General features: G+C 37.6%; 1 protein-coding gene across 2 annotated transcripts in view; it reads left to right on the top strand.

Annotated features, from left to right (window-relative positions):
• Window positions 1-25,953, top strand: part of ERCC6L2 (ERCC excision repair 6 like 2) — a 150,745-nt gene that overhangs the window by 11,326 nt on the left and 113,466 nt on the right. Inside the window, exons 1-2 of one of the 2 annotated variants that reach the window (XM_047754775.1) lie at window positions 10,994-11,431; window positions 16,710-17,134. In XM_047754775.1, coding sequence (XP_047610731.1) covers window positions 11,350-11,431; window positions 16,710-17,134 — 507 coding nt within the window. In that variant the 5' untranslated portion in view covers window positions 10,994-11,349. Of the gene's footprint in view, window positions 1-10,993; window positions 11,432-16,709; window positions 17,135-25,953 lie in introns of those variants that run through there. The other variant, XM_047754776.1, reaches the window with a different exon arrangement.

The following is a 25,953-nucleotide window of genomic DNA, read 5'->3' as shown; positions in this document are numbered from 1 at the left end:
ACTCATGTGGTGTTTGATAGCTGTGCTAGGCTGACCAGAAATTCTGAATGTGTCAAAAGAATCTGTTGGACTGATTTTTTTCTTTCCTTTTAAATGTACAACTTTCTAAAAGTTTTCAAGCTTTTCATTTTACATTTTGTTTTTCCTTTACTTGGAATTTAATTTTGTGTGCAGTGTTAGATAGGAATTCAATTCCACTTCTCACTTCTGTGAAAATTCAATTATTCCAGTTTTGAATGGTTATTTATTGAACAGTTCCTTCTTTCTTTTTGATATCTTATCAAAACTGTCTTGATCATTTCCATCACTTTACCCTTTTTCTTTATGATCTCCTTGTCAAGGTCCACACACACACCGAAAACAACCCTGCCAGTAATTTGATAGGGAATGTCATTAAATGTATTGATTAATTTGGGGGTAAAGTTGACATTTTTAGTATATTAAATTTTTATAATGAACATAGTATATCTCTTTTTCATGTAATTTTCCAATAAAGTTCTATTATTCCTTCTACAAATACCTTGCATACATTTTTAAAGATAATTATTAACTGTCCTTGCATATTTTTTGGTTGCTACCATAAATAGTATATTTTAAAAATTGTATTTTCTAATTTGTACTGTTAATATATAGGAATGTAGTTGATTTTTATAAACTGCGCTTGTATCTACAAATCTTGTTGAATGTTCTTATTCTAAAAAATTATCTGCTTATTCTCTTATTTTATGTGAATGATCATATTGTTTTTTAAATAATAGGTTTTAGAATATAAATAAATATTGTTTTAGGTTTCTGCTAGCTTTGAGTTTAGTTTGTTCTTTTTCTAGTTCCTTAAATGGCAAAGTTAATGTGGCTGATTTGAGATCTTCTTTTTTAAATTTCCCACTTAGCACTGCTTCTGTTGTATCTCTTATGCTTTGGGACATTATATTTTTGTTTTCATTTGTCTCTAAGTATATGCTGATTTTCCTTGTTTTTCTTCTTTGGTGCATTGGTTAAAAATGTATTGTTTACATTCCACAATTTTGAAAGGTTTTCTATTTTACTTTTGCTATTGCTTTCTAACTTTATCCCATTGTAGTCAGAGAAGATACTTCATAGTTTGTATGATAGATATTTAAAAAAAAAATCTTTAAGACTTAATTTGTGACCTAAACATGTTCTATCCTGGAAAATGTCTTATCTGCACTTGAGAATAATGTGTATGCTATTGTTGTTGGGTAGAGTGTTCTGTACCTCTCGTTGCTTTCAAGATTCTCTCTTTAGCAATGGCTTTTAAAGTTTAATTGTAATGTGTTTTGGTGTGAGTCTCTTCCAAGAGTTCACCCTACTTGGAATTTGTTGATCTGGATGGGTGTACTCACGTCTTTCATAAAATTTGGAACATTTTCAGACATTTTTTTCTTCAAAATTCTCTCTGTCCCTTTCTCTCTCTTTCTGGGACTCCCACAGATGTATATGTTGGTCTGCTTGATGGTATCTCCCTAAGAATGAGTTTTTCACAGATTTTCACTTTGATATGCAATACTCATATGATTATTCGGTGCTATTGGACATTGGAAATCAAGACTCCTGAGAGGAAATCATAATATAAATTCATTTATTGCTACACTGTTCATTCAATCCCACTTTGAGGGTCAGTTTTTCTCCATACCCTTTAAAGGAAGGATATAGAGAAATCACATGAATCTTCTGGTCTCTCTCAATAATAAAAAAATTCTGTGGTTACTTCTAGCTGCTAGACAAATAAGCAGAAAGTCTTAGTTTGGCAGTTAGTAAGTCCACTGTAATATTAAAAGTAAGACTTCAATACTCCTTCAAACATAAAGTTCTTCTGCTAACAGAACTTACAAATGCTACAGAGGAATTGCTGCAGTGGAAAAAGTAGTGATTGCTTCTTTTATATGGCTTATGCTTCTGCTTTCCTCTTCTACTTACTAAGCTCCTTCTGACATTTCCAGAATTGTTTTGGGGAAAGAAGATAAATTAAAAAAACAGGAAATGTATTTTTAACTAGTACTGCCATGAAATGCATAGGCCTTCCTTAGACATCTTTCATAAAGTGCTTTCCTGTGTTCTTCAGTTACTATTTTACCCCTAGGCATCCAGTTGTTCAGGTTTGTCCCCTTTTAGGGTCACCTTGAAGTCTCTGCTGTCTTTCCTTCACCTAAGACTTACATCTGCTTGAGGATATGTGCATCCTTTTGTCACAATAAACTCTAGGAATAAGGTGGTGCCAAATGCTTCAACCTTTCTTAGCTTCAGTGCAGTTAGCCAGCCACAGTACTTGCTGTCCTGATTTTTTAGATTTGAGTTAAATAGTCCACCATGTTCCACAAATTCCAGGAGCTGCGTATTAAATTTTCCAAGTGATTCCTCTGTTGCTTCTTTTGTTTTGAGGTGTGGAACTTAGCACTACAATAGCTCTATCAAAAACACTTTTTTTTTTTTTTTGAGTTCCTATAGTGGAACAATGAGTAGAAGTGAATCCAAATAGTAACCATGAGGTTCCAGGTTCCATCTCTGGCCTCGCTCAGTAGGTTGAGGATCCTGCATTGCTGTGGCTGTGGTGTAGGTTGGCAGCTGTAGCTCCCATTCAACCCCTAGCCTGGGAATTTCCATATGCTGCAGCTGCGCCCTCAAAAGAAACAACAAAAAATTTTTTTTCCTCTTCCTTTAATCTCTCATCCCTATCCTCTAATACCTTCCATCCAACCCTTTCATATTTTCAACACAGATGAGGAGTTAGGATCATAAAATCTATGTTGATTACTTCCTCTGGAAATCTTAGGTGGAAAACTATTTTACCATATATGTGGTGTTTTCCACTTTAAGGTCTCAGCTGAAAAAGTCTAAAAACTTTCCTTTTAACTATTAAATATTTATTATCTAATATCCATCACGATTCTTTCTCTGATCCATAAATTATTTAGAAGTGTTTTAAAATATATCATCTTTTTAAAATATTTTTAAAATATCAATTTCTAGCTTAATTCATGGGACCAGAGAACATGATTTGTCTGAAGCAGATTGCTGGGAAGCTGTTGAGACTTGCCACATGACAGTTCACAGTCAATTTTTATAAACTTTTCCTATGTGCTTGTGTAGATGTTTAGTCTCTAATAATAGAATATTCTACATACGTCCATTGGATTGGGACTGTTAATTGTGTGGCTTGATTTTACTTTTCTTTTTAATCTGACAATTACTGTGAAGGGTATTAACTGTTTTTACAATGTTTGTGGCCTTACCAGCTACTTACTGAAATTCTGACAACTTTCATATATTTGAGACTATTAGTGGATGGTACTAAGTTGAGAACTTTTTTATCTCCTTGGTAAACTATGCCTTTTATCATTCATGTGGCTAATTTCTTTGCCCTTAAGAATTTTCACATTAAAAGTCGTATTAATATTCTGAGCTATTCTGTTTTTTCCCCTTTACTATGTCTCTATTTTATCTTTTTACTTTACTTTCAAACTTGTCTTTATTTTTTAAGTGTATGTCTTGTAACTGACATTAGCTGGATTTAGTTTTTATCCAATCTGAAAGTAACTTTTTTTTTTGTCTTTTTGCCTTTTCTAGGGCTGCTCTCGCAGCATGTGGAGGTTCCCAGGCTAGGGGTTGAATCAGAGCTGCAGCTGCCGGCCTACGCCAGAGCCACAGCAATGAGGGATCCGAGCTGAGTCTTCGACCTATACCACAGCTCACGGCAACGCCGGATCCTTAACCCACTGAGCAAGGCCAGCGATTGAACCTGCAACCTCATGGTTTCTAGTCAAATTCGTTAACCACTGCACCTCGACGGGAACTCCTGAAAGTAACTTTTTTCAGGAAAATTACTCTTTCAAATACAATGATTGCTTTTACTAAACCATATGGATTAGTTTTACCATTTTGAGCTATTAATCATGGTTTTATTATTCTCCTTTTCTGCCTTGTACTGGATTGTTGAATTTTATTATCTTCTTCTTAAGAACGTATATATTCCTTTAATATTTCATTACATATACCCTGATATTTAATATGAATACTTCAGTTAGTAAAAGTTATCAATATCTCTACTCTCGTCTTTCCCAACAGAAACATATACTTTAAAGCCTTTCACTGTTATATTAAAATTTTTTTGTCCAGTTTTTAATTTTCTTTTATTTTGTATATATCCAGATTATATCATTATGATTTTACACAGTTAATGGTTGTTTGCTAATTTTGTTAGACTAATCATTCTTCTTACATTTCAGATCTGTTTTCTGAGTTCAAAAATCCTTAAAAAGATCTGTCTTGTAGTGAGAGTCCACTAGTGTTATGCCTTTGGTTTTGTCTGAAAATATTCTTATTTTGCTCTCATGGTGGTGTAGCAGACTATAAAACTCTAAATTGACAGGTTTTGTTTTTTGTTTTTTGTTTTTTTTTGCACTTTGAAGTGACTATCCCATTGTCCCTTGGCTTCCTTTTTACTACTGAGAATTCCATTTCGATCAGTTAAATTGTCATTCTATTCTAGCTGGGTAATCCATCTTTTCTAATGGCTTTTTTCAAGATCTTTTATTACTTTCTTCTGAAATTTTACTTCGATGTGTCTAACTACTGGTTTATTTTTCTTTCTATTGTGCCAAATTCATTGGGGTTCTAGAATATGAGAATTTCAGCTATTATTTCTTTGAACATTTTCTTCCCTCATGCTCTCTCTTCATTACTTCTGGAAATCCAATTCTAGCCTCCATTTCTCTTAACCTTTTGTACTTTTCATCTACTTGACTTTTTGTTCTGCATTTGGGGTTATTTCTATAGGCCTTCCAGTTTATGAATTCTCTATTAGAGGTGTGTTTAATCTGCTATTAACTTACTATTGAGGTTTTTTTTTTGGGGTTTTTTTGTTTGTTTGTTTGTTTTTTGCTATTTAAGGCTGTAGTTGTGGCATATGAAGGTTCCCAGGCTAGGTGTCCAGTTGGAACTACAGCTGCCAGCCTACACCACAGCCACATCAATGCCAGATCCAAGTTACATCTGTGACCAACACCAGATCCTTAACCCACTGTGTGAGGCCAGGGATCAAACCAGAAACCTCATGGTTCCTTGTCAGATTCATTTCTGCTGCGCCACAATGGGAACTCCTACTATTAAGCTTTTAATTTCAGTATTTCTAGAAGTTCCAGTTCTTTTTTAAAAAACCTATTTGCTGTTTTTTCACAATGTCTTTTTTCTCTCATGTTTTGAGCTTCATTTTTTAAAAAAAATCAGTAAATATTTTATCTACAAAACAAAAAAACCCTTTTATCTAATATTTCAAATAACTGAAATTACTAGGGGTCTATTTTGTTGCATATTTTTCCCACTGGCTCTTGTTCATGGCAGCTTGTTTTTGTGTTTTGCAGTTTGGGGATTATGAACCATTTTATAAGACTTCATCTCTGGGGATTTTTAGGAGTCTTTGTTTTAACTCATTTTCCTTTAGAGAGGATGTGCTATTTTCTTTCTACCAACCTGGATGTAATTAACCTGGCATTATATCACGCTACTATTGTGATTTGGGGTTTCCTAGATCATACAGATTATGTGAATTCAATTTTTAATCCATTTGGGGGTATGACTATGATTTCAAAATGTCAGAGGAAACACACACATACCACTGTCCAAAGAGCCTGTGTCAGGAAAGATAAGTCTCTCTTCATCCTCCTTGTTTTCTGTTCTCCATATTTTTCTTCTAGCCCACTATTTCATTGAGGATGTTACCTTTCAAGGTTTCTGATTTCAAATGAAAGTCTCAGTTCCAATTTGGGACCTCATGAGTGACTAAGTCTATGTTTTCTGTCTGCAGAAGACTGTTAAAACTCAGACCTTTTGGTAACTGGGATGGGGAAATGCCTTCAGGACAGCAGTGGCATGACTGCCAGCTTAATAAGCTAGTTTTCACCTCCTTACTTTTTTTTTTTTGGCCTATAAGTATTTTACATACTTGTTTTACAAGTTTAAGCATGCATTTTGATTACTTTTATAAAATTATTTCAACCTGCAGTTTCTTGTGTTTTGCTGCTGAATTTTTAGGCTTATTATTTGACACATGATATGAAATTGAACCACAGGATATAATTTTTCAAATCTAAAAATATCTTCTGTGAAATATTTTTATATATCTATCACAACTATCAGGAATGAGTATCAGGAATCATGTTCTAGTCCTAACTTGCTATTTGTGACCTGGGGCAACTAATTTAATATTCTCAAAACTATTTCATTGTCTTTAAATTAGAGCAGAGGATCAATGAATCCCTAAGATTTCTTCAAGTTCTAACATTCAGAGTCTATGAAGTAAAAACAACATTGGTGACGGTTCAAGAGGTAATAATACTCAGCATATTCCCAATACTAACCTGCCATTCACCATGTATATTTCACCATACCTGACTCAAGCATCAAATTGTCCTTTCATTGACCCAAGTTTTTTTTCTTTTTTTCTTTTCTTTTCTTTTTTAATGGTATAAAAAACACAGCATAAAATTTAGGAGTTCCTGTCTTGGCGCAGTGGAAATGAATCTCACTAGCATCCATGAGGACACAATTTCGATCCTTGGCCTCGCTCAGTGGGTTAAGGATCTGGTGTTGCCGTTAGCTGTGGTGTAGGCTGCAGATGCGGCTTGGATCCTGAGTTGCTGTGGTTGTGGCGTAGGCCAGCAGCTGTAGCTCTGATTAGACCCCTAGCCTGGGAACCTCTATATGCCACAGGTGTGGCCCTAAAAAGACAAAAATAAATAAATAAATAATATAAAATTTAACTTCGTTTTTAAGTGCACAGTTCAGTAGTGTTGAGTACATTCACACTGTTGCATAACATCAACTTTTAAACTTTAAGGTTTAGCTTGCTTATTGGCAAAAGAGGATACATTTATTTCTACCATCTGTACCTTGCCCTCATCACTTCTTCTTTCCTTTTTCTTAACACAATGGCTCTGAAACTGTTATCAAGGGAGAAATGCTACAGTCTCAAATTGGCTAATTAAAACCCTTGTCTCGATTTCTTCTGTTGTCTTATGTTTTCATATTGCTATAGTCTGAATATTTGTGTGTCCTCAAAGTTCATATGTTGAAATCCTAATGTCAATATGGTGATATTAGAAGGTGAGGTCTTTGGGAGGTGACTAGATCATGGGCTGGAGCCTCATTGCTAGGATTAATGCTCTTAAAAAGAGATAAGAGTTCTCTAGCCCATTCCACCATGTGAGGACACAGTAAGAAAGCACCAGCTATGAACTGGAAGGAGGCCTTCACCAGAATGCAATCACACTGACGTCTTGATCTTGGACTTTTCAACCTCCAGAATTGTGAGAAATAAATTTCTGCTATTTATACACTACCCAGTCTATCGCATTTTGTTACAACAGTCAAAATGGTTTAAGACCCAAACCTATTTTTTTTTTCTTGAGCCGTTTTGATGGATTAACTAACAATTTTGGAGGTCCATGAACCTCGTACAAGTATTTGACTTTTGCAGTGTGAATATAAAGGCAGACTGCTTTTGTGCAAAATAACAAAAGGCTTAATCATCTTTCTCAAAGGCATGATATTCAAGTATTTTTCTTTTGAAATGCCTATACTATCATCATCTTTTTTTTTTTTTTGTAGTTTTCACTGGCTTAATTTTGCTAGGTCCTCCCTTGCCAAATGTTTTGGATGTGATTTAGTTATCCAATATCATTTATAGTGACTTTAGGAATTCCTTTAGAGTTTGCAAGACTTTCAATTTCACTTTGCAGTGTATATAGCATTACAGAACTGGATGTTTACAATATCAGGACCTGTACAAGGATGTTACCATAATGGGATCAGAAAGAAGCTACTGTTAAGTGGGGGAAGGAATGTTTGAGGATGTCTAATCTTGTGAGGCATCTAATTCAATCAAATATATTTTATCATGATTGTTTCTGCTTCACTAGATGCATCATAATCTTGGGGTGAGATCAAAGAAGAAATACTCAGAAACTGAGGCATCCTTCTGCTTCTGATGGTCTCCTTCATTTAAAATAATATTTTTATGTGATTTTTCTTTTTTTTTTTTTTAAACAAGTGGCGCATCTGCGGTACATGGAAGCTCCCCAGCCAGGGGTCGAGCCACAGCCACTGTAGAAGCAACACCAAGTAGTTACGTTGTGAGCCACATGGGAAGTCCTGTGTATGTGATTTGTCTTATCATCACTTTTTTCAATGTAATTTTCAACACTATAATGATACTTCTAAATTTAAGTATAACTGATTTACAATGTTGTACTAGTTTCAGATATAAAGTGATTCAGATACACGCACTTTTTTTCAGGTTATTTTCCTTTATAGGTTATCATAAAACATTGAGTATAGTTTCTTGTGCTCTACTGTAGGTCTTTGTTGGTCACCTATTTTATATATAGTAGCATGTATATGTTAATCTCAAACTTCTAATTTATCCCTTTGCTCCTTTCCCCTTTGGTAACCATAAGTTTGTTTTCTATGTGGTTCTGTTTCCTAAACAAGTTCATAAATGGCATGATTTTGTTCTTTTTTTTATAGCTGAGTGATAGTCCATTGTGTGTGTGTGAGATATATATATATATATATACACACACACATATATATATATAGCACCTCTTCTTTATCCATTCTTCTGTCAGCAAACATTTAGGTAGCTTCCATGTCTTGGCTGTTTTAAGAAGTGTTGCAGTGAACAATCAACAGTAACTTTTTGAATTATGGTTTTCTCTAGATATATGTCCAGGAAAGGGATTGCAAGATTATATGGTAGTTCTATTTTTTTGTTTGTTTGTTTTTTAAGGAATCTCCATACATGCTTCATAGTAGTGGTATCAATTTACATGACCACCAATAGCGTAGGAGGGTTCCTATTTCTCCACACCCTCTCCAGCATTTATTATTTGTAGATTTTTTGATGATGGCCATTCTGATGGTGTGAGGTGATACCTCATTGTAGTTTTGATTGGCATTTCTCTAATAGTAATGCTGAGCATCTTTTCATGTGCCTTTTGGCCATCTATATATCTTATTCAGAGGTCAGTTCTTTAGGGATAAACATCTTAAATCAGTGGACCTCTGGAAAAATAAAACATTACACGACTAGTAATTCCAGTGTGTGTGAGGGGAATCAAACTTCTTGAGGCAGTAAAACAGATATATTTCAGCAATTCCAATATTTTTTCCTACATTTAAAATTTTCCAATGTCAGAATGCATGTTAAATTCAAGTTACAATGATAATGAGCAGGGTTTTTTTTTTTTTTAAGCTGTGCCTAAAAAATATGTCTTACAATACACTGTGTTTAAGTTAGAACCTAGTCTAAAACTCTAAGTTATAATGCACTTCCAACTATTAGCCAAAATTTACTGAAGCAATGGCTATGCAGAATGTAGGTTTCAAGCAGATGCGTTCCATTGATAACAACAGTATACTGCAATTATGTATGCTATTCACTACTAAGTCCTTACTATGATGAGGCATTGTTTTAGATGTTTTATTTATTTAATTCTTACAATAACCCTTTTTGGGTAGATTAGTATTATTTGTCTCTCTGCTGTCATGAGTGAGGACATTGAAGCACTGAGGTTAAATGAGTTAACCTCTTAACTATGTGTGAGGGCCAGCATCTATTTGTTTCTCTTAGATACAACATTTTTAGCTGCTGGTAAACAGAAATAAGTGCTATTCTAGATGAAGCATTTATGAAAACATGCTCATTTTTTGTCTGTCTTTGTAGATCAAAGAGCCATATAGTCTTCCTAGTAAGACTCTATGGTAGGCAGAATGATTCCCCCAAAGATGTTCACACCCTAATCCTTGGAACCCATGAATATGTTACTTCATATGGCAAAAGGACTTTGTTGATGTATTAAGGGTATTGACCTTGATATGGGAAGATTATCTTGGATTATTAGTGGACTCAATTTTATCACATAAGACCTTAAAATCAAATAATCCCAGCTACAATTAGAGGGAGATGTGACTATGGAAAGGTCAGAGAGATGCAACACGGCTGGATTTGGAGACAGAAGGAAGGGGGCCAGGAGCCAAGAAATGTGCATAGCCTCTAGAAGCTGGAAGAGACAAGGAAACATTCCCCTGTAGAGCCTCCGGAAAAGGCAGTCCAGCTGACACTTTGATTTTAGCCTAATGAGATCCATGTAGAGCTTCTGCCTTACAGAACTGTAACACTTTGGAGCTGTTTTAAGCCATTAAGTTTGTGGTAACTGGTTACAACAGCCATAGGAAATTAATACAGGCCCATTCAGGCTAATCTAGTTCAATGAAATTTCCTACAGTACATAACATGTGCGGAAACCATTTTTGGATTAATCTTTGCACAATATCTGTAAAAGTATTACATGAGTAGTCCCCATTAACTCCTGAGTGGTATGCTGCTCTGAAGATCCTTACCAAAATAGCCCGATGGTTTGCTAGGTGTTTTCCCATAATGTGTTACACAAACCACTGGTACATGGAAAAAACACTTTTACAGCATTTATACCTTTATCTTGAACTTAGGCATGTGTCACATGTTTTGTATTCACTTATTTATGATTTACACCATTTTAGCATAAGACTAGGAAAACATGCCTCTCGTGGGTGTCCTGACGTCGGTTGTCCACACGGTTAGGGTGGCACTGCAGAAGGGAACTGCTCGCTTTCTCAAGTTCCTAGGCAGCTGGAAACAAGACGAGGAAACCAAATGCGTAATGAAAGCCAGAGGGTTACGATCTCCGGGACGACAGTCTCCTGCTGGGCCGTCACCTTTCTTCCCCGTTCTTATAAGACCCACAGTTAGGTCCAAGCCGACGAACAAACCTTCCTCCCTCTCTCGGAAGGCACAAGCTCTTCCCCTGGCCCAGCGATACCAAATCTCGCGATACTTGCAACTATCGCGGATCTTTGTGTTACAGGCCTCCTAGAGGAAAGACGCCCGAAGATCGCTCCGCCCCTTGAACCAAGATTTTGGTTCTCGTGAGATCTCGATGACAGTTCGGAAGCCCGTTCTCGCGGGATTTTCCGAGTCCGGGTTGGAAGTTGCAGTGGGCTGTAAGGGAGGCCCGATACTGAGAGGGAGGGTAAGGGGGAGATTTTCCCGCCGGTTGTCCTTCTCCCCCGGCTAGGTGAGCGCCGCCTTGCTAGCTTCCGGCTCTGATGCAGTCTCGGACGCCACCGTCCCGTATCCCTGGACCACCTCAAGCTCCACATTTGCTCTCTCTTCTCCCGTGACGTCGGGCTTCGGGGGAGCGATGTACGGAGGGAGGCTGGAGGTGGAGTTGGTCGCCGTCTGCCCGCCCCCCTCCTCCTCCTCCTCGCCGTCCTCCGCCGCCTGTCAGGTGTTAAATGCAACCAGGCTGCCAGGCCCCTCCCCCTGGGCAGATGGATCCCTCTGCCCCGAAACCCCGCGCGGAAACCACCAGCAAAGGTATAACCTCCGAGCTCGCCTCTCCGCCCAGACACCTGTCTTTACTGCGTGGGGTTGGACTTCTTCCTCCCAGCTCCCTTGGGGGGGTGGGGTTTTACGCCGTGGCTCCTCTGGGTGACAGGTGGAGGTTGTGCACCATCCCCCAGGGCTGGAACCAGTTTGCGATTCAGTGTTGAGAACCTGCGCTCTGAAGCCAGACTGCCCTTGGATCTGGTGTTGACTATGACGGTCATTTGCTGAGCAACTTTGGTAGTTTCCTCATCTGTAAAATTGAAATCATGGCTGAGTTCTTGTGATTATTAGCTGAGATGGTGTTAGGCCAAGCACTTACGCAACCCAGTGAGTGGCTCAAAATAAGCACAAAGTAAATGTTTGATATTGTTATTGTTTATTCTTGTATGTCTTAGTTCTCAGTGAATGGAAGAAGTTTGTTATTAAATAGATGAAAAGGCTGAGATATTTCAGTTTATTACACAAAAAGCTTAATATATGATGTACTCAGTCAGGATCACCTTTAATGGATCACCAATAGAGAGAGGGTTTAAGGAGGGTATGGTTATCAGCCACAAGTCGTCTGGGATGCCTTCTTGCCTCCTAATTAATAGCTTTCACTATGAATAGTGATATAAGCTACCAGATATTGAGGTTCTGTTCTGTGCCCAGAAATATGCTGATTGCTTATTTACATGTTTTGCTTTGAGGAAGATAATTGATTTCATTAAATAGATGAGGAATTCAGAGTTAAAATTCAGAGAGACTTAAGTAGCAAGGCACAACTCTGAAGGCTAAGGATTGATGGCACTAACTCAGGGATCATAAATATAAATACCTATAGGAACCTGGCAGGTGAAATAAATAGATGAAGTTTCTCAGTGGAGATTAGAGTAATTGGGATGCTCAAACCTCATTTAAAAGGGGTAGGGGTAATCAATTCTAGGGAATTAATTGTTCATTCATGTGTGACTTGGTACAGCATGGTAGCTACGATTTCAGATAGCTTGGTTCAAATCCAAGCTCTGTCACTTTTTAGCTGTGTGACCATGGTTATCTTTATCTGTTTCACCATTTGTAAAATGGAACAATTATTATCATCATTATTATTATTGTTATTATTATTGTCTTTTTAGGGCCACACTGCAGCATATGTAAGTTCCCAGGCTAGGGGTTGAATCAGAGCTACCGCTTCTAGTCTACGCCATAGCCATAGCAATGCCAGATCCTTAACCCACTGAGTGAGGCCAGGGATCCAACCTGCATCCTCATGGATACTAGTCAAGTTCTTAACCTGCTGAGCCACAATAGGAATTCCTAATGATATTATATATATGAAGTAATGAAATGGTTGCCGAAAGGCCTGCATGAACTACTACATCTAAAGCACATGTCTGGCACACCTAAGCCCTCAAATATTAGCTATATATAAATATTTGTTAATTTGACAAGTGTTTGAGTGTCAAACATTGTCCTAGGTGCCTCAGGTATAGCAGTGAACACAAATTAAGTCCCTCCTCTGAGAAACTTAAATTTAAGTTGAGGAGACCAACAGTAATAGATATTTCATGTTTTTCTCTGAAAATGGAATCAAGCAGGATGAAAGAAGGGAGAGTGGCAGGGAGTGCTATTTTAGATTGGGTGGTCCGAGAAGATACTTCTGAGGAGATGCCACATGAGCAGAGATCTGAGTGAACTGAAAGAATCCCTTTTGTATTTAGGGAGAATGATGATAAAAGGGACAGAAATCTCAGGGGCCTAAGATGGGAGCAGGCTTAACTCAAGGAAGCCAGTTTGGAATGAAATCAGGAGAGAGGGTAGGAAATGAAGTTAAAGAGGAACACAGGGACCAGATCATAAGGAGCCTTATCCCCATTCAGTCCAAAAGGCAGTGATCCTATTTTCAGCTGTTTGTTCTGGAGTTTGAATACTGAGAGATTCAGCCTTTGCTCAAACTCAACTGAGTCTGTTTAGTTCTAGAAATTAACCCAAACTCAGGAACCAAGTAGATTTCTGTAAATTACATGAAGGGGAGGTTTTTACACATGCTGCATGTGCCCTTTGACCAAGATGCTCTTCTTAGATCTCTTTCCCTTTTGAACTCTTTCCTTGGTACCTCTTTGCACCCTGTTCTGCCAAAGCGCTTACTATAATTTCACCTTTATGAACTTTTTAGTATCTGTTTCTCTTGTTAGATATCAAGGTCTGTGAGATCCAGGAGATATTTTCATTAACAAATTCACATTTATTGAGTGTTCTGGTCCTGGGGATAACATTTTGAACAATACAGACATTTTCTTGGAAAAGATACTTTATAGGGGAGAGGCAGAGTTTAAAAAGTAAACATAATTAAATATTTGTGATATGTGCTAGGGAGGCAATAGAATACTGGGATATGGAATAGTGGGATTCCCTACTTTAAATAAGGTGGTCAGAGACAAAATCTCTGAGGAGATGACATAAAAGTAGCTGAGAGAAGACCTCAGTATGTGTGAGTCAAGGGAAAAATTGACAGATTAAGTTGGAGAATAAGTAGGGGAAGATCATACAGAGGTTTATAGGCCATAGTTAGGAGTTTGGATTTTATTCTTTGAACAGCGGGTAATTACGAAAAGATTTTAAGTTAAAGATTTACTAATAATTTATATTTTAAAATAGTCAATTTTTGGAGTTCCTGTTGTAGCTCAGTGGTTAACGAGTCCACCTAGGAACCATGAGGTTACGGGTTCGGTCCCTGGCCTTGTTCAGTGGGTTAAGGATCCAGCGCTGCTGAGAGCTGTGGTGTAGGTCTCAGAGGTGTCTCAGATCCCATGTTGCTGTGACTCTGGCATAGGCTGGCAGCTACAGCTCCGATTAGACCCCCTAGCCTGGAAACCTCCATATGCCCTGGGAGCGGCCCTAGAAAAGGCAAAAAGCCAAAAAAAAAAAAAAAAAGAAAAGAAAAAAAGAAAAAAGACAAAGATAAAGTAGTCAGTCAATTTTGCTGCTATGTGGAAAATTGATTGTCGGGGGAAATAGTGTCAGCAGAGAAAATGGTTAGAAGTCTATAGCAGGACTTTAGGAGGAAGCCAGAGATCATAGGAAACTATGATCAGCCTGACAGTTGTTTCTTAGTAGATAGTTTTACTGGAACACAGTCAGACTCTTTTGTTCATGTGTCTGTGGCTGCTGTTATAAGGGCAAAAGACAGTATAGCCTGCAAAAGCTAAACTAACACATAACTAAAATCTAACTCTACAGAAAAAGTTTGTCAGCAGTTGTTTAGAGAAATTGTATCAGGGAGGAAAGGGATTTTTTTTTTATGTTTGTTTTTTTGTTTTTGTTTTTTATAAGAACCAGCAGGACATTCTGATGGATTGGATTAGGGATTAATATAAAAAGAGGGATAGGAGCTGACTAAAAGTTTGCTACCTTGAAAAGTTGGTTAGACGGTGATGCCTTTTAATGAGCTTTAGAAAGACTAGTTCTGAGCAAGTTTTAATCACTATCATTTTTGACATTGATTTTCTTCGTTTTATGCTCGCTGTGTGGTACAGTCTCTGGTAAATAATTAGTGTTATTTCATGTATGTTGAATGATAAATGAATGAATGAAGTCTAAAATTTATAAGGCATTTCCACTGGGCAGGCGACAACTCATGTGAAACAGAAATAATGTGTTAATAATTACTGTAAGGGCCTTTAAGGCCTAAACAGTACTATTATGGAAATAGGGCCCACTGACCTGTTATCTCTGTACAATGAATCAGGGTTTTATTTTCACATTAAAACTATGTCTTTTAGAATAGTGTAATAATTCTCAGTTTGGATGCAAAGATTAAAGTGGGAGAAGAGATTTTTTTTCTCTGTACTAAAGATTGTTATGTAAAAACAACCTCACTGAAGTTAAAATAATGGTTTTACTTTTGAGGAACAAGTGATGACGAGTAGCATAGTGAGCTGTTCTTGCCAAAGAGAGTGTAGACATACTTGTCATAATATAATCATGAGTGTTTTAAAAACCTAGTTCAAAATCATTAGGAAGGCCCCAGGAAACTACCAGTGATATGATCTCAATGAGAAATATGTCGAAAAAATAATTCCTAGTATTCTTAAAATTGTAGTCATGCAATTCCTCTGGGATTCTTGCTATAAGAAATCCCATTTGGGAAATTATTTTTACTTAATTTCCTCTATTTGGTACTTTTAAAAATTAAAAAAAAATTTTCTTAGGGCCGCACCTGTGGCATATGGGAGTTCCCAGGCTAGGGGTCAAATTGGAGCTCCAGCTGCCAGCCAGAGCCATGACATCTGTGACCTATCCTTAACTGAGCGAGGCCAGGAATTGAACCCACATCCTTTATGGATACTAGTCAGGTGCATAACCCACTGAACCACGATGGGAAACACCCTATTTGGTACCTTTTAATTGTACCAATAGTATACTCTGTAGAGACTCCTCTCCCCATTCATAGTGTTGTATTTTCTAAATAGAAAATGAAATAGCTGTATAATTAAGCACAGAATAAATTCATAGATAGAGAGAAGTTAGACTCTTCAAAGAATAAAAGAACCTTAGCAGAAGGAGATCTTGGAATTCATCTCTTTTTTTAAGACCCTCAACTCTTCAAAATCTAGAAGGGAAAAGGCTAGTACGTGTCACTCTGTAGTTGTACCGGAGATTCCCCTGGTTAGTTGTATCCAAGCCATGTTTTAAAAGCAGCAATGTTGACAGTGAGAAGAAACATCTGTCTTCAGAGAAAGAAGAAATAACTAAAAGGGTAGACAGAAGACTCACAGAAAATATTGCTGTTCAGAGGATTTTAGCTTACTTATTACCAAATTCTTTCACTATTACTCTGCCATGTCAGTAATGGTATACATCATGTTCATGAGTCACCATGAATCTTTAAGTCAGTGGTTCTCAACCCTGGCTGTGCATCAGAGCCAGCCTTTGAATTCAACGATAACAACCAAACACATAATAAAACCAAATGTCCATTGCTCACACCCACTGAATCAGTATCAACAGACATCTAAGCGTGTATGGGGAGATTATGACATACAGCCAGAGCGAGAACAACTGGACATTAATTATGTACCCTTTATTCTGTTATTATAGGAGGACATCTGATAATATATTTTAGGAAAATAGCTGTACATATTATGAGTATAATTTATCTTGTTTCAGATTTTGGAAAGGATATTTATGTGAGGTACTTTTTTTTTTTTCCTCAAAGCAGCAGATAAAGGAGGTGTTCCTTTATAAGTTAGATTTGGAAACCTTATTTTCTTCTTTATTATTATAGCTATATGGCATCCAGGAGAAAGATGTCTTGCCCCGTCTCCAAATAATGAAAAACTTTGTGAAGCAAGCATAAAATCTATCACAGTGGATGAAAATGGCGAGTCATTTGCAGTCATCTTATATTCAGATTTTCAAGAAAGGAAAGTGCCTCTTAAAAGACTTCAAGAAGTAAAATCTGTTAAAGAGTACTCTAGGAATTTTATATTTGATGATGAAGATTTGGAAAAACCTTATTTCCCAGACCGGCAATTTCCATCATCTGCTGTTGCTTTTCAATTATCTGAAGATGGAGCCTCTATTCCTTACACTATTAATAGGTATTTGAGAGACTACCAACGGGAAGGAGCCCAGTTTCTCTATGGACACTTCATCCAAGGAAGAGGGTGTATTCTTGGTGATGACATGGGACTTGGAAAAACAGTACAGGTATTTATTTTTATTACTTTATTATTAAAACTCAGTAAAGTCATACATATTATGTCATGCATATCATGTACACGAATGGATACCATATTCAAATTTCTGTTTGTAGCCCCGATCTTCTTCTTCTTCTTTTTTTTTTTTTTTTTTGGTCTTTTTGCTATTTCTTGGGCTGCTTCCCACGTCATATGGGGGTTCCCAGACTAGGGGTCAAATCGGAGCTATAGCTGCCGGCCTACACCACAGCCACAGCAACTCGGGATCCGAGCCGAGTCTGCAACCTACGCCACAGCTCATGGCAACGCCGGATCCTTAACCCACTGAGCAAGGCCAGGGATTGAACCCGCAACCTCATGGTTCCTAGTCGGATTTGTTAACCACTGAGCCACACTGGGAAGTCCCGCCCGATCTTCTTATAACTGTTTTGTGTGGGTGTGTATGTTTGTGTATATCTCACCTACCCACTTAAGGATGTCTCACTACTTAAGGATGGTGTTTCGTCAGTATTTTATCCTTAATACTTATTTGTACCTATAAAATATGTTATTTAAAATAATGTTTTATTGTAATTTGACTTGATTTTACCTTTGGTGATACTAGTATTAAGATATCAATTCTATCTAGAATAATTTAACTTTTTTAGTACTACCGCATGGAAGGAAAGCATTCTGACATTTGTTAAGCTACATAGCATGGTTAAATTGACTTACTGCAGGCCTTTTGTGCATATTGTTTGCAGTTTATCATAGCAGAAGTTTCTCAGTCTGGGATCTCTGGCCCACTAGGAGTTGTATTGGTGGGCTTCGCCTTCTGGTTCTCTAAAATGTGTGCCTGAATTTGTGCATGTAGAGACTTTTCTGCAGATGGGCTCTATGTTCATTATCTATTGCTATATAACAAATTATCCCCAAGTGTAGCAGCTTAAAACAATACACGTTTGTCGTATTATGCTTTCTGTGGGTGAGGAATCCAGGTACCTTTTAGTTGGGTCTTTTGGCTCTGCTGCTCACAAGACCACAGTCGTTTCATGTTTGGGCTTGGGAGAATTCCTTTCCAAGCTCATTTGATTGTTGCAGGATTCAGTTCCTTGTGGGATGTTAGACTGAGGCCTCGGTTTCTTGGGAGCTACCCGTGAAGCTGTTCCATGGTTCCTCGCCACATGGGCCTCTTCATGGAGTGTCTCACAACGTGGAAGCAGATTTAACAGGGAGAACAAATGAGAGTCCTAGTGAGACAGAAGTCATAGTCTTTTGTAACCTAATCACAAAAGAATCAGCCCTTCACTTTTGCCATGTTCACTCTATTAGAGGCAGGTTGCAAGTTTTAGCCCCTACTCAAGGGCGGGGGGATTAAATAGGGTTGGGGAAGAAGTGACAATTATTGGGAGTCCTGTCAGAAGATGTCTACTACAAAGGTTTTTAATCCAAAAAGATTAGATTTCTGAATCTTGACTTTATACTAAATAATTACTCTGAATTTTCAGGAGTGTGTGTCTAGTTTGCGATTAAGTCCTTCTGTGTTTCCTTCTTTATGATTGAATTTAAGCTATTTTATTCTTCATGATACTTCTGCCATTAGTAGAATTCAAAGGTAAGTAGAAAATTAACATTTGAAAATAGACTTGTAATGGAACTGTGTATAAAGAAAGCTCTCATGTAAAAAGCTAGGGTAAAATTTAAGTCCCTCAGTAATCAGTGTATTAATATTAGCTGTAATCTCTGTTGCTTTATGCTCAGGCAATGTACATGGTTCTAGGCTTGCACACTGAAGCTGTTAAATAATTGCTTGTGGAATAAACAAATTTACTTTCTCAGAATCCTTTTCCAAGAATAAAGAAAGGAGGCTTTTGGAAACTACCATCTGTGACCAGGATATGCAGATGGATACTAGAGGAAAGTAAATCATAAAGCCCTTCTATCTTTACATATACTTTTACTGTTTTTGCCTATGCTAGAATGTTCTTTGCCACACACCTTTAACTAGTAATGCCGGTTCTTCTTCACAGAAATATGCAGGTGCTTACAAAAAGTGACTTGCAGTTTGGGAACCCCCCCCCTAAAATTACTAAATACAGTTCAAATCCTCTGCACATTTTAGGCTCAAATTAAGCTTTCATCTCTGAAGCTTATATTACAAAGAAATTCCTTATATTTTACATTTTATAAGGTTCTTTTAAAAGTTATTCCCCTGCACAATTGTATATTAACTGACACACTTCCAAATCATTGGAAGGCTTTGAGTTATGTGCTGCCATGAAAGTCTGAGGGCTCATCTTCTGAAGATTAGGAAATAGTTTTTATACTAATTTGATACATAGCTGGATTTGTCTTATCCTTCGGGACTGGTTCTCTAGTTATTATTCTTGTAACTCAGAATAATTTCTCTGTGAACAGGTGGTTTTGGGAGATCTGTTTCAGATAGAGCTTCTATAGATGGAATGACCAAGCCAATTGAAGAGATGTGAACCTTAGTTATTGAGTGCACCCGAGTTTCAAGATGCGGTAGCGTTAGGTGAAAATGGTCTATAAAAATAGACCATTGGCAATTACTCTTTGCCTATGCTGTTAACTTTTTTCATTTCTTTTTCCTTTTTTTCTGATCTCATCCCTTAAGTTTTCCCCGTCTTATATTCTAACTTGGACATTGTATGAAATTGAGCTTTTTTTCTTTCTCAAAAAGCTTGTTTTATGTACTAAAAATGTTTGCTCTCCTCATTTCTAATTGAAAAGTAGGTAAATTTTGTATTTTACATTCTTGCAGTTCCTGTTGTGGTTCAGCAGGCTAAGAACCCAGCTAGTATCCATAAGGATACGGGTTCAATCCCTGGCCTTGCTCATTGGCTTAAAGATCCATGAATACACAGACATGCATAAATATGCAAAAATTGGAATCCCTAGTATTGCAAAGTGATTTTTCCTCAACATCTTTATATGAAGTTTTTCAACCATATAAAAGAACTGGAAGAATTATGCAATGAATACCCTATACTCACCACCTAGATTCTGTTAACCTTTCATTATACATGGCTTTATCATATATTTGTCCATTTATTCCACCATCTTTTGTTGAATTTTAAAGTGACAGATGTTAGTATTTTTTTCTTTCTTTTTTCTTTTTAGGGCCACCCTATGGCATATGGAAGTTCCTGGGCTAGGGGTCGAATTGGAGCTGTAGCTGCAGGCCTCTGCTGCAGCCGTGGCTGCACTGGACCCAAGCTGCATTTGCAGCCTACACTGAGGCCAGAGATCAAACTTGCATCCTCACGGAGGCGACTATGTCGGGTTCTTAACTCGATGAACCACAATGGGAACTCTGTGTTTTATGTATAAATATTTGAGAGCATGCATATTGTTAGCTAGGGTTTAATTATAATTCTTTTTTTTTTTTTTTTTTCATCTTGAAGTGAGATTTACAATGAAAGGCACAAATCTTTTTTTTTTTTTTTTAATCTTACGACCACATCTGCAGCATATGGAGGTTCCCAGGCTAGGGGTTCAGTTGGAGCCATGGCCGCCGGCCTACACCAGAGCCACAGCAACACAGGATCCGAGTCACATCTGTGACCTACACCACACCTCACAGCATTGCCGGATCCTTAACTGAGCGAGGCCAGGGATCTAACCTGCATCCTCATGGATACTAGTCAGATTCATTTCCGCTGAACCATGACAGGAACTCGTGAAATGCACAAATCTTAAGTGTACCCACAATTCCATGAGTTTTGACAAATACATATATCTGTGTAAGCCAGCTGATCTGTGTAAGCTCTTTCAAGATAGCATTACCATCACTCCAGAAAATATCTTCAAGTTCCTTCCTGACACCACACCCAAGAGCCAATCTTTTTTTTTTTTTTTTGTCTTTTTTGTTGTTGTTGTTATTGTTGTTGTTGCTATTTCTTGGGCCGCTCCCGCGGCATATGGAGGTTCCCAGGCTAGGGGTGGAATCGGAGCTGTAGCCACCGGCCTACGCCAGAGCCACAGCAATGTGGGATCCGAGCTGCGTCTGCAACCTACACCACAGCTCACGGCAACGCCGGATTGTTAACCCACTGAGCAAGAGCAGGGATCGAACCCCCAACCTCATGGTTCCTAGTCAGATTCGTTAACCACTGCGCCACTACGGGAACTCCTCTTTTTCTATTTTTTATACCGTAATTTAGTTTTACCTTTTCATATAAATGGGATCATAAAGATGTACTCTTTAAAAAGGCTTCTTTTACTTAGCATAATATTTTGAGATTTATCTTGTTATTGAGTTCGTAGGTAGCTTGTTTCTTGTTATTACTGGGTAGTATTTCTGAGTTGTATGAATGCTGTATTCTGTTGACCCATTCTCCTGCTTGCGGATACCTGGGCTATTCCTAGTTTTTAGCTATTAGAAATAAAACTGTTAAGAATTTTCTTGAACAAGCTCTTGTGTATTCATGTCTCTTTGGTAATAATTAGGAATGGAGGAGTTCCCATCGTGGCTCAGTGGTTAACGAGTCCAACTAGGGACCGTGAGGTTGCAGGTTCGATCCCTGGCCTTGCTCAGTGGGTTAAGGATCCAGCGTTGCCGTGAGCTGTGGTATAGGTCGAAGACGTGGCTCAGATCCCGAGTTGCTGTGGCTGTGGTGTAGGCCGGCAGCTACAGCTCCGATTGGACCCCTAGCCTAGGAACCTCCATATGCCACGGAAGTGGCCCAAGAAATGGGAAAAAGACAAAAAAAAAAAAATTAGGAATGGAATTACTTGGTCATATGCTGTTTTCGTTTAGGTTATATGAAATTGCCAAACCTTTTTCTAAAGTGTTTGAGCTATTTTGCATTCCTATCAACAAGGTATGAAAATTAGGATTGCTCCATATTCTCACAAAATTTGGTTTTTTGAGTGTGCGTATATGTGTAAGTTTGTAGGTTGTTTATATATTTTATTAAGGTATAATTGACATACAATAAAATGCATAAATGTATAGTGTACAATTTGATAAGTTTTACATGTATATGCACCCATGAAATGACACAGAAGTACCACAATCAAGATAATATATCACTCCAAAAGTTTCCTCATGTCCATTTGTGCCTGTGGCTTTTTTAACACCTATAATTTATCACTACTATTTTCACTTTTAGTTTTTAATTGAACTAAGAAGTTAAATTGGGAAAGAATACAAAATTACGGATTTTTATCAAAATTTCTGAGTATTTTACAGAATTCTCACACCTAATTCAACATGTAATTTGGGGGTGGGGGCGGCAGCCACACCTGCAGCATATGGATGTTCCCAGGCTAGGGGTCCAATCAGAGCTGTAGCTGCTGACCTATGCCATAGCCACAGCAACTCGGGATCCGAGCCACGTCTGTGACCTACACCATGGCTCACAGCAGCTTCTCATCCTTAACCCACTGAGCAAGGCCAAGGATCGAACCTGCATCCTCATGGACACTAGTCAGGTTCATAACCTGTGAGCCATGATGGGAACTCCAGCAGGTAATTTGAAGTGACTTTCCTCTGTACATTTGCATAATATTCAACTGTTTCAACTAGAATATATAAATTTTGGAAACTGACCTTTTTTTTTTCCTGTCTTTTTGCCTTTTCTAGGGCCGCTTCCTGCAGCACATGGAGGTTCCCAGGCTAGGGGTCTAATCGGAGCTGTAGTCGCCTGCCTATACCAGGGCCACAGCAACGGGGGATCCGAGCCACGTCTGTGACCTACACCACAGCTTACAGCAACGCTGGATCCTTAACCCACTGAGCAAGGCCAGGGATCGAACCCACAACCTCATGGTTCCTAGTCAAATTTGTTAATCACTGTGCCACGACAGGAACTCCGGGAAACTGACCTTTGATAATCAAATAGCTCAGGTGATGGGAAGAGAGTTGAATGGGCATTTACTATGGGGCAGTGTTTCTCAAAAGTGTAATTTCTGGACCAGCAGCATCAACATCCCCTGAAACTTATTCAGGATTGTAAGTTCTTGGGTCTTATCCAAGATGTACTGAATGAGAAGCAGCGGGAGTGGGGCCTAACAATCTGTGATTTAACAAACACAGGCAATTTGAGTCCCACTAAAGTTTGAGAACCTTTGCTCAGACTGTATGTTTTTCAGAAGGGACGGAAAACTTGTTAATACAATGAAGTTGGTACGATGAAGGTTGGTTAAGAGTGTGTTTAGTCTATGGGAATATTTATACATAAGATGATCATTTTTGGTAAAATTTCAGAAATGGAAGTGATATTGGAGATAATCTTGTTCAGCTTCCTTATATACTAAATGAAGAAATGGAGGCACAGGACTACTAAATGGCTTCCCTGTCTAAGGTCATTTACAGGAAGTAACTATTTTCGTTTCCGTTCTAGTACTTTTTCCCCCTTCTTTCTCTACCCTTTGCTGCCTTCCTCTTAGAACTTTTGCTCAGCTTTTAATTAACTTTATTCATTTGTTCAATTAGTTGACATTTATTAAGCGCTTAGTGTGGGCCAGGCCCTGTGATAGGCACTGAAGAGCCTAATGTAACTACTTAGCATGGTCACTACCCTCACAGAGTTCACAAATGATGATGAAAAGAAATGTAGTCAAGGGGCTATCATCCAGTCTGATATTCCAGTGGAATTAAGTGGGGAAGCAAGGCTACCCTGGGGTGTCAGGGAAGTTGGTATTTTCATTCTTTGCTGTCTGTTGGGTTTGCTTTTGAAAATTCACTGAAATTTAGAACTACTTTGAGTGAAATCAGTTAGGACATTGAGATTTTTTTTGTTTCTTTTTTCATTGATACTATAGCTCCGGTACAATGTTTAAAAGATTTATCGTAAAAGGAGAATTCATTCATTGAATCAAAATGATTTTTTAAATATTGATTTGGTAATTAGTTTTCACAGACACAGTCTTAAAACACGACTTTTAAATAAGTACAGATATTTTTACATATTTATTTCCCCATCTACTATGTGAAAAAAGATAGTATTAGTAGTTTTTGAGCATAGAGAGAATTTTGCAAACTATGAAGATTTTCTTTGAATTTTTGTTTTTATATAATTTGATATTATAAATAATGTTTTTAAAATATAGGGCTAGTAAACCTCAATCCTGAGAAATGGTAGCATTGCTGGTAATTATAGCTTTTTAGGTTATCAGCAATACTGTTTTTTGGATAATATGATCTTCAGTTGATTCAAAAGCTACACTAACATTTAAAGCTTCTTTAAGTCACAAGCCATGTTGTTCATTTAGGAATATAGTAATAAAGAAAACCATCATCTTTGTTTTCATTCATGGAGAAAATGCCATAATATCCAATGTGAAAGGCAAATCAACCTCCAGAGCCACAAACCCTTTAAAACAGAAACAAAAATATCCTAGCCTTTTAAAGATAAGTTACTTTTCTTGTTTTGGCATGTAGTTCAGGTTTTAGAACCCACATTTTGTAAAGATAAATGGGCTAGGCCCCCTTTCAAAATAGGACTTTGTTGTTTCTGTTGTTTAAAGCAAGCAAAAATATACCTTTTGAAGTATTATTCCAAAGTACTTGTACCTTTTTATCTCCCAGGGAGATGAAAAATAAAAATGTAGGGTTTTTTTTTTTTTTAATCCTGTAAGAAATAGACAATTTTTGCTATGCCTTTCCTATTGGTCTAAGAAAAGGTTTGTTGCATTATTTCCCTGTCTCTGATTTTTGTTGTATATCATGAACTTGACTGTGTGTGAGGAAAGATAGCCTATAAAAATGTTTGCCTGACAGAGTTTAGAAAGGAATGCCTGTAAAAACAAAGCTTTCCCAGAGTGATATTTCATTTCTGAAATGCAGTTTTTGGTCTTTTGCTATTCTTTCAGGTGGCTGATTTAAATTTAGGGGTTTTTTTTGTTGTTCTTTTTTTTTTTTTTTTTTTTTTTCCTTTTTAGGGCTACACCCACGGCATATGGAAGTTCCCAGGCCAGGGGACCAGTTGAAGCTGTAGTTGCCAGCCTACACCACAGCCATAGCAACACAGGATCTGAGCCATATCTGCAACCTACACCACAGCTCATGGCAATGCTGGATCCTTAGCCCACTGAGCAAAACCAGGGATGGAAACCGTGTCCTCATGAATGTTAGTTGGGTTCCTTCCTGCTGAGCCATGAAAGGAACTCCCTGTTGTTGTTCTGTTCATCTTTAACCATAATTTTAGAACTATTCCACATCAAAGCATCTTCTGTTTTTTTCAGATTAGTTTTATAAGGTGCATGGTAAATATGTTGTTCTCTTTCAGTGAATTAAGATTTTGCTAGACCTCTACTATGCTAGTATGAGTGATAGAGATGGCTAAATCTATCCCAAAATTATGTATTCTCATTGCCTTCTCGGAGTTGTGGCCAAATGACAAAGAATATTTCCCAGTCCCCCTTGCATGTCTTGAACTTGTTAACAGAAATGAGGGTGGAAGTGATGAATGCCATTTATGTACAGTCCTGGCACATAAAATCCATTCGTACTGTTCTTTACATTCTTTCTCTCTCTCTCTCTTCTGCCTTTTGGATGTTGACACATTACTGCTAGTATTACCTTAATATAATGAGCTAAAATATTGTCAGTGGTTTTTAGTTAGCCCCTCTAGTTAGTACGTATTCTCAACTAAATTCAAATTTATTTTCATTTCAGCTTACGTTTTGGGGGATAGGTGAATAATCTGTTAGGAGGTAGCGTAGATTATTTAAAATGGATGTAAGGATTTTTCTTTAAATTTGTTAGTGGATTTAGTGAATTAAGTAAAGCTAATCCATAATTAGAGCTTATAAATTTAGTCATGGTTTATGGAAGTTAGACGAGATTCTTCAATAAAATAGACATATCACATATCTTTG

The sequence above is a fragment of the Phacochoerus africanus genome, chromosome 12 (genome assembly GCF_016906955.1).
Source record: "Phacochoerus africanus isolate WHEZ1 chromosome 12, ROS_Pafr_v1, whole genome shotgun sequence".
NCBI lineage: Eukaryota > Metazoa > Chordata > Mammalia > Artiodactyla > Suidae > Phacochoerus > Phacochoerus africanus.
The sequence above is the reverse complement of the archived record's forward strand: the minus strand, read 5'-3'. Positions and strand labels throughout refer to the sequence as shown.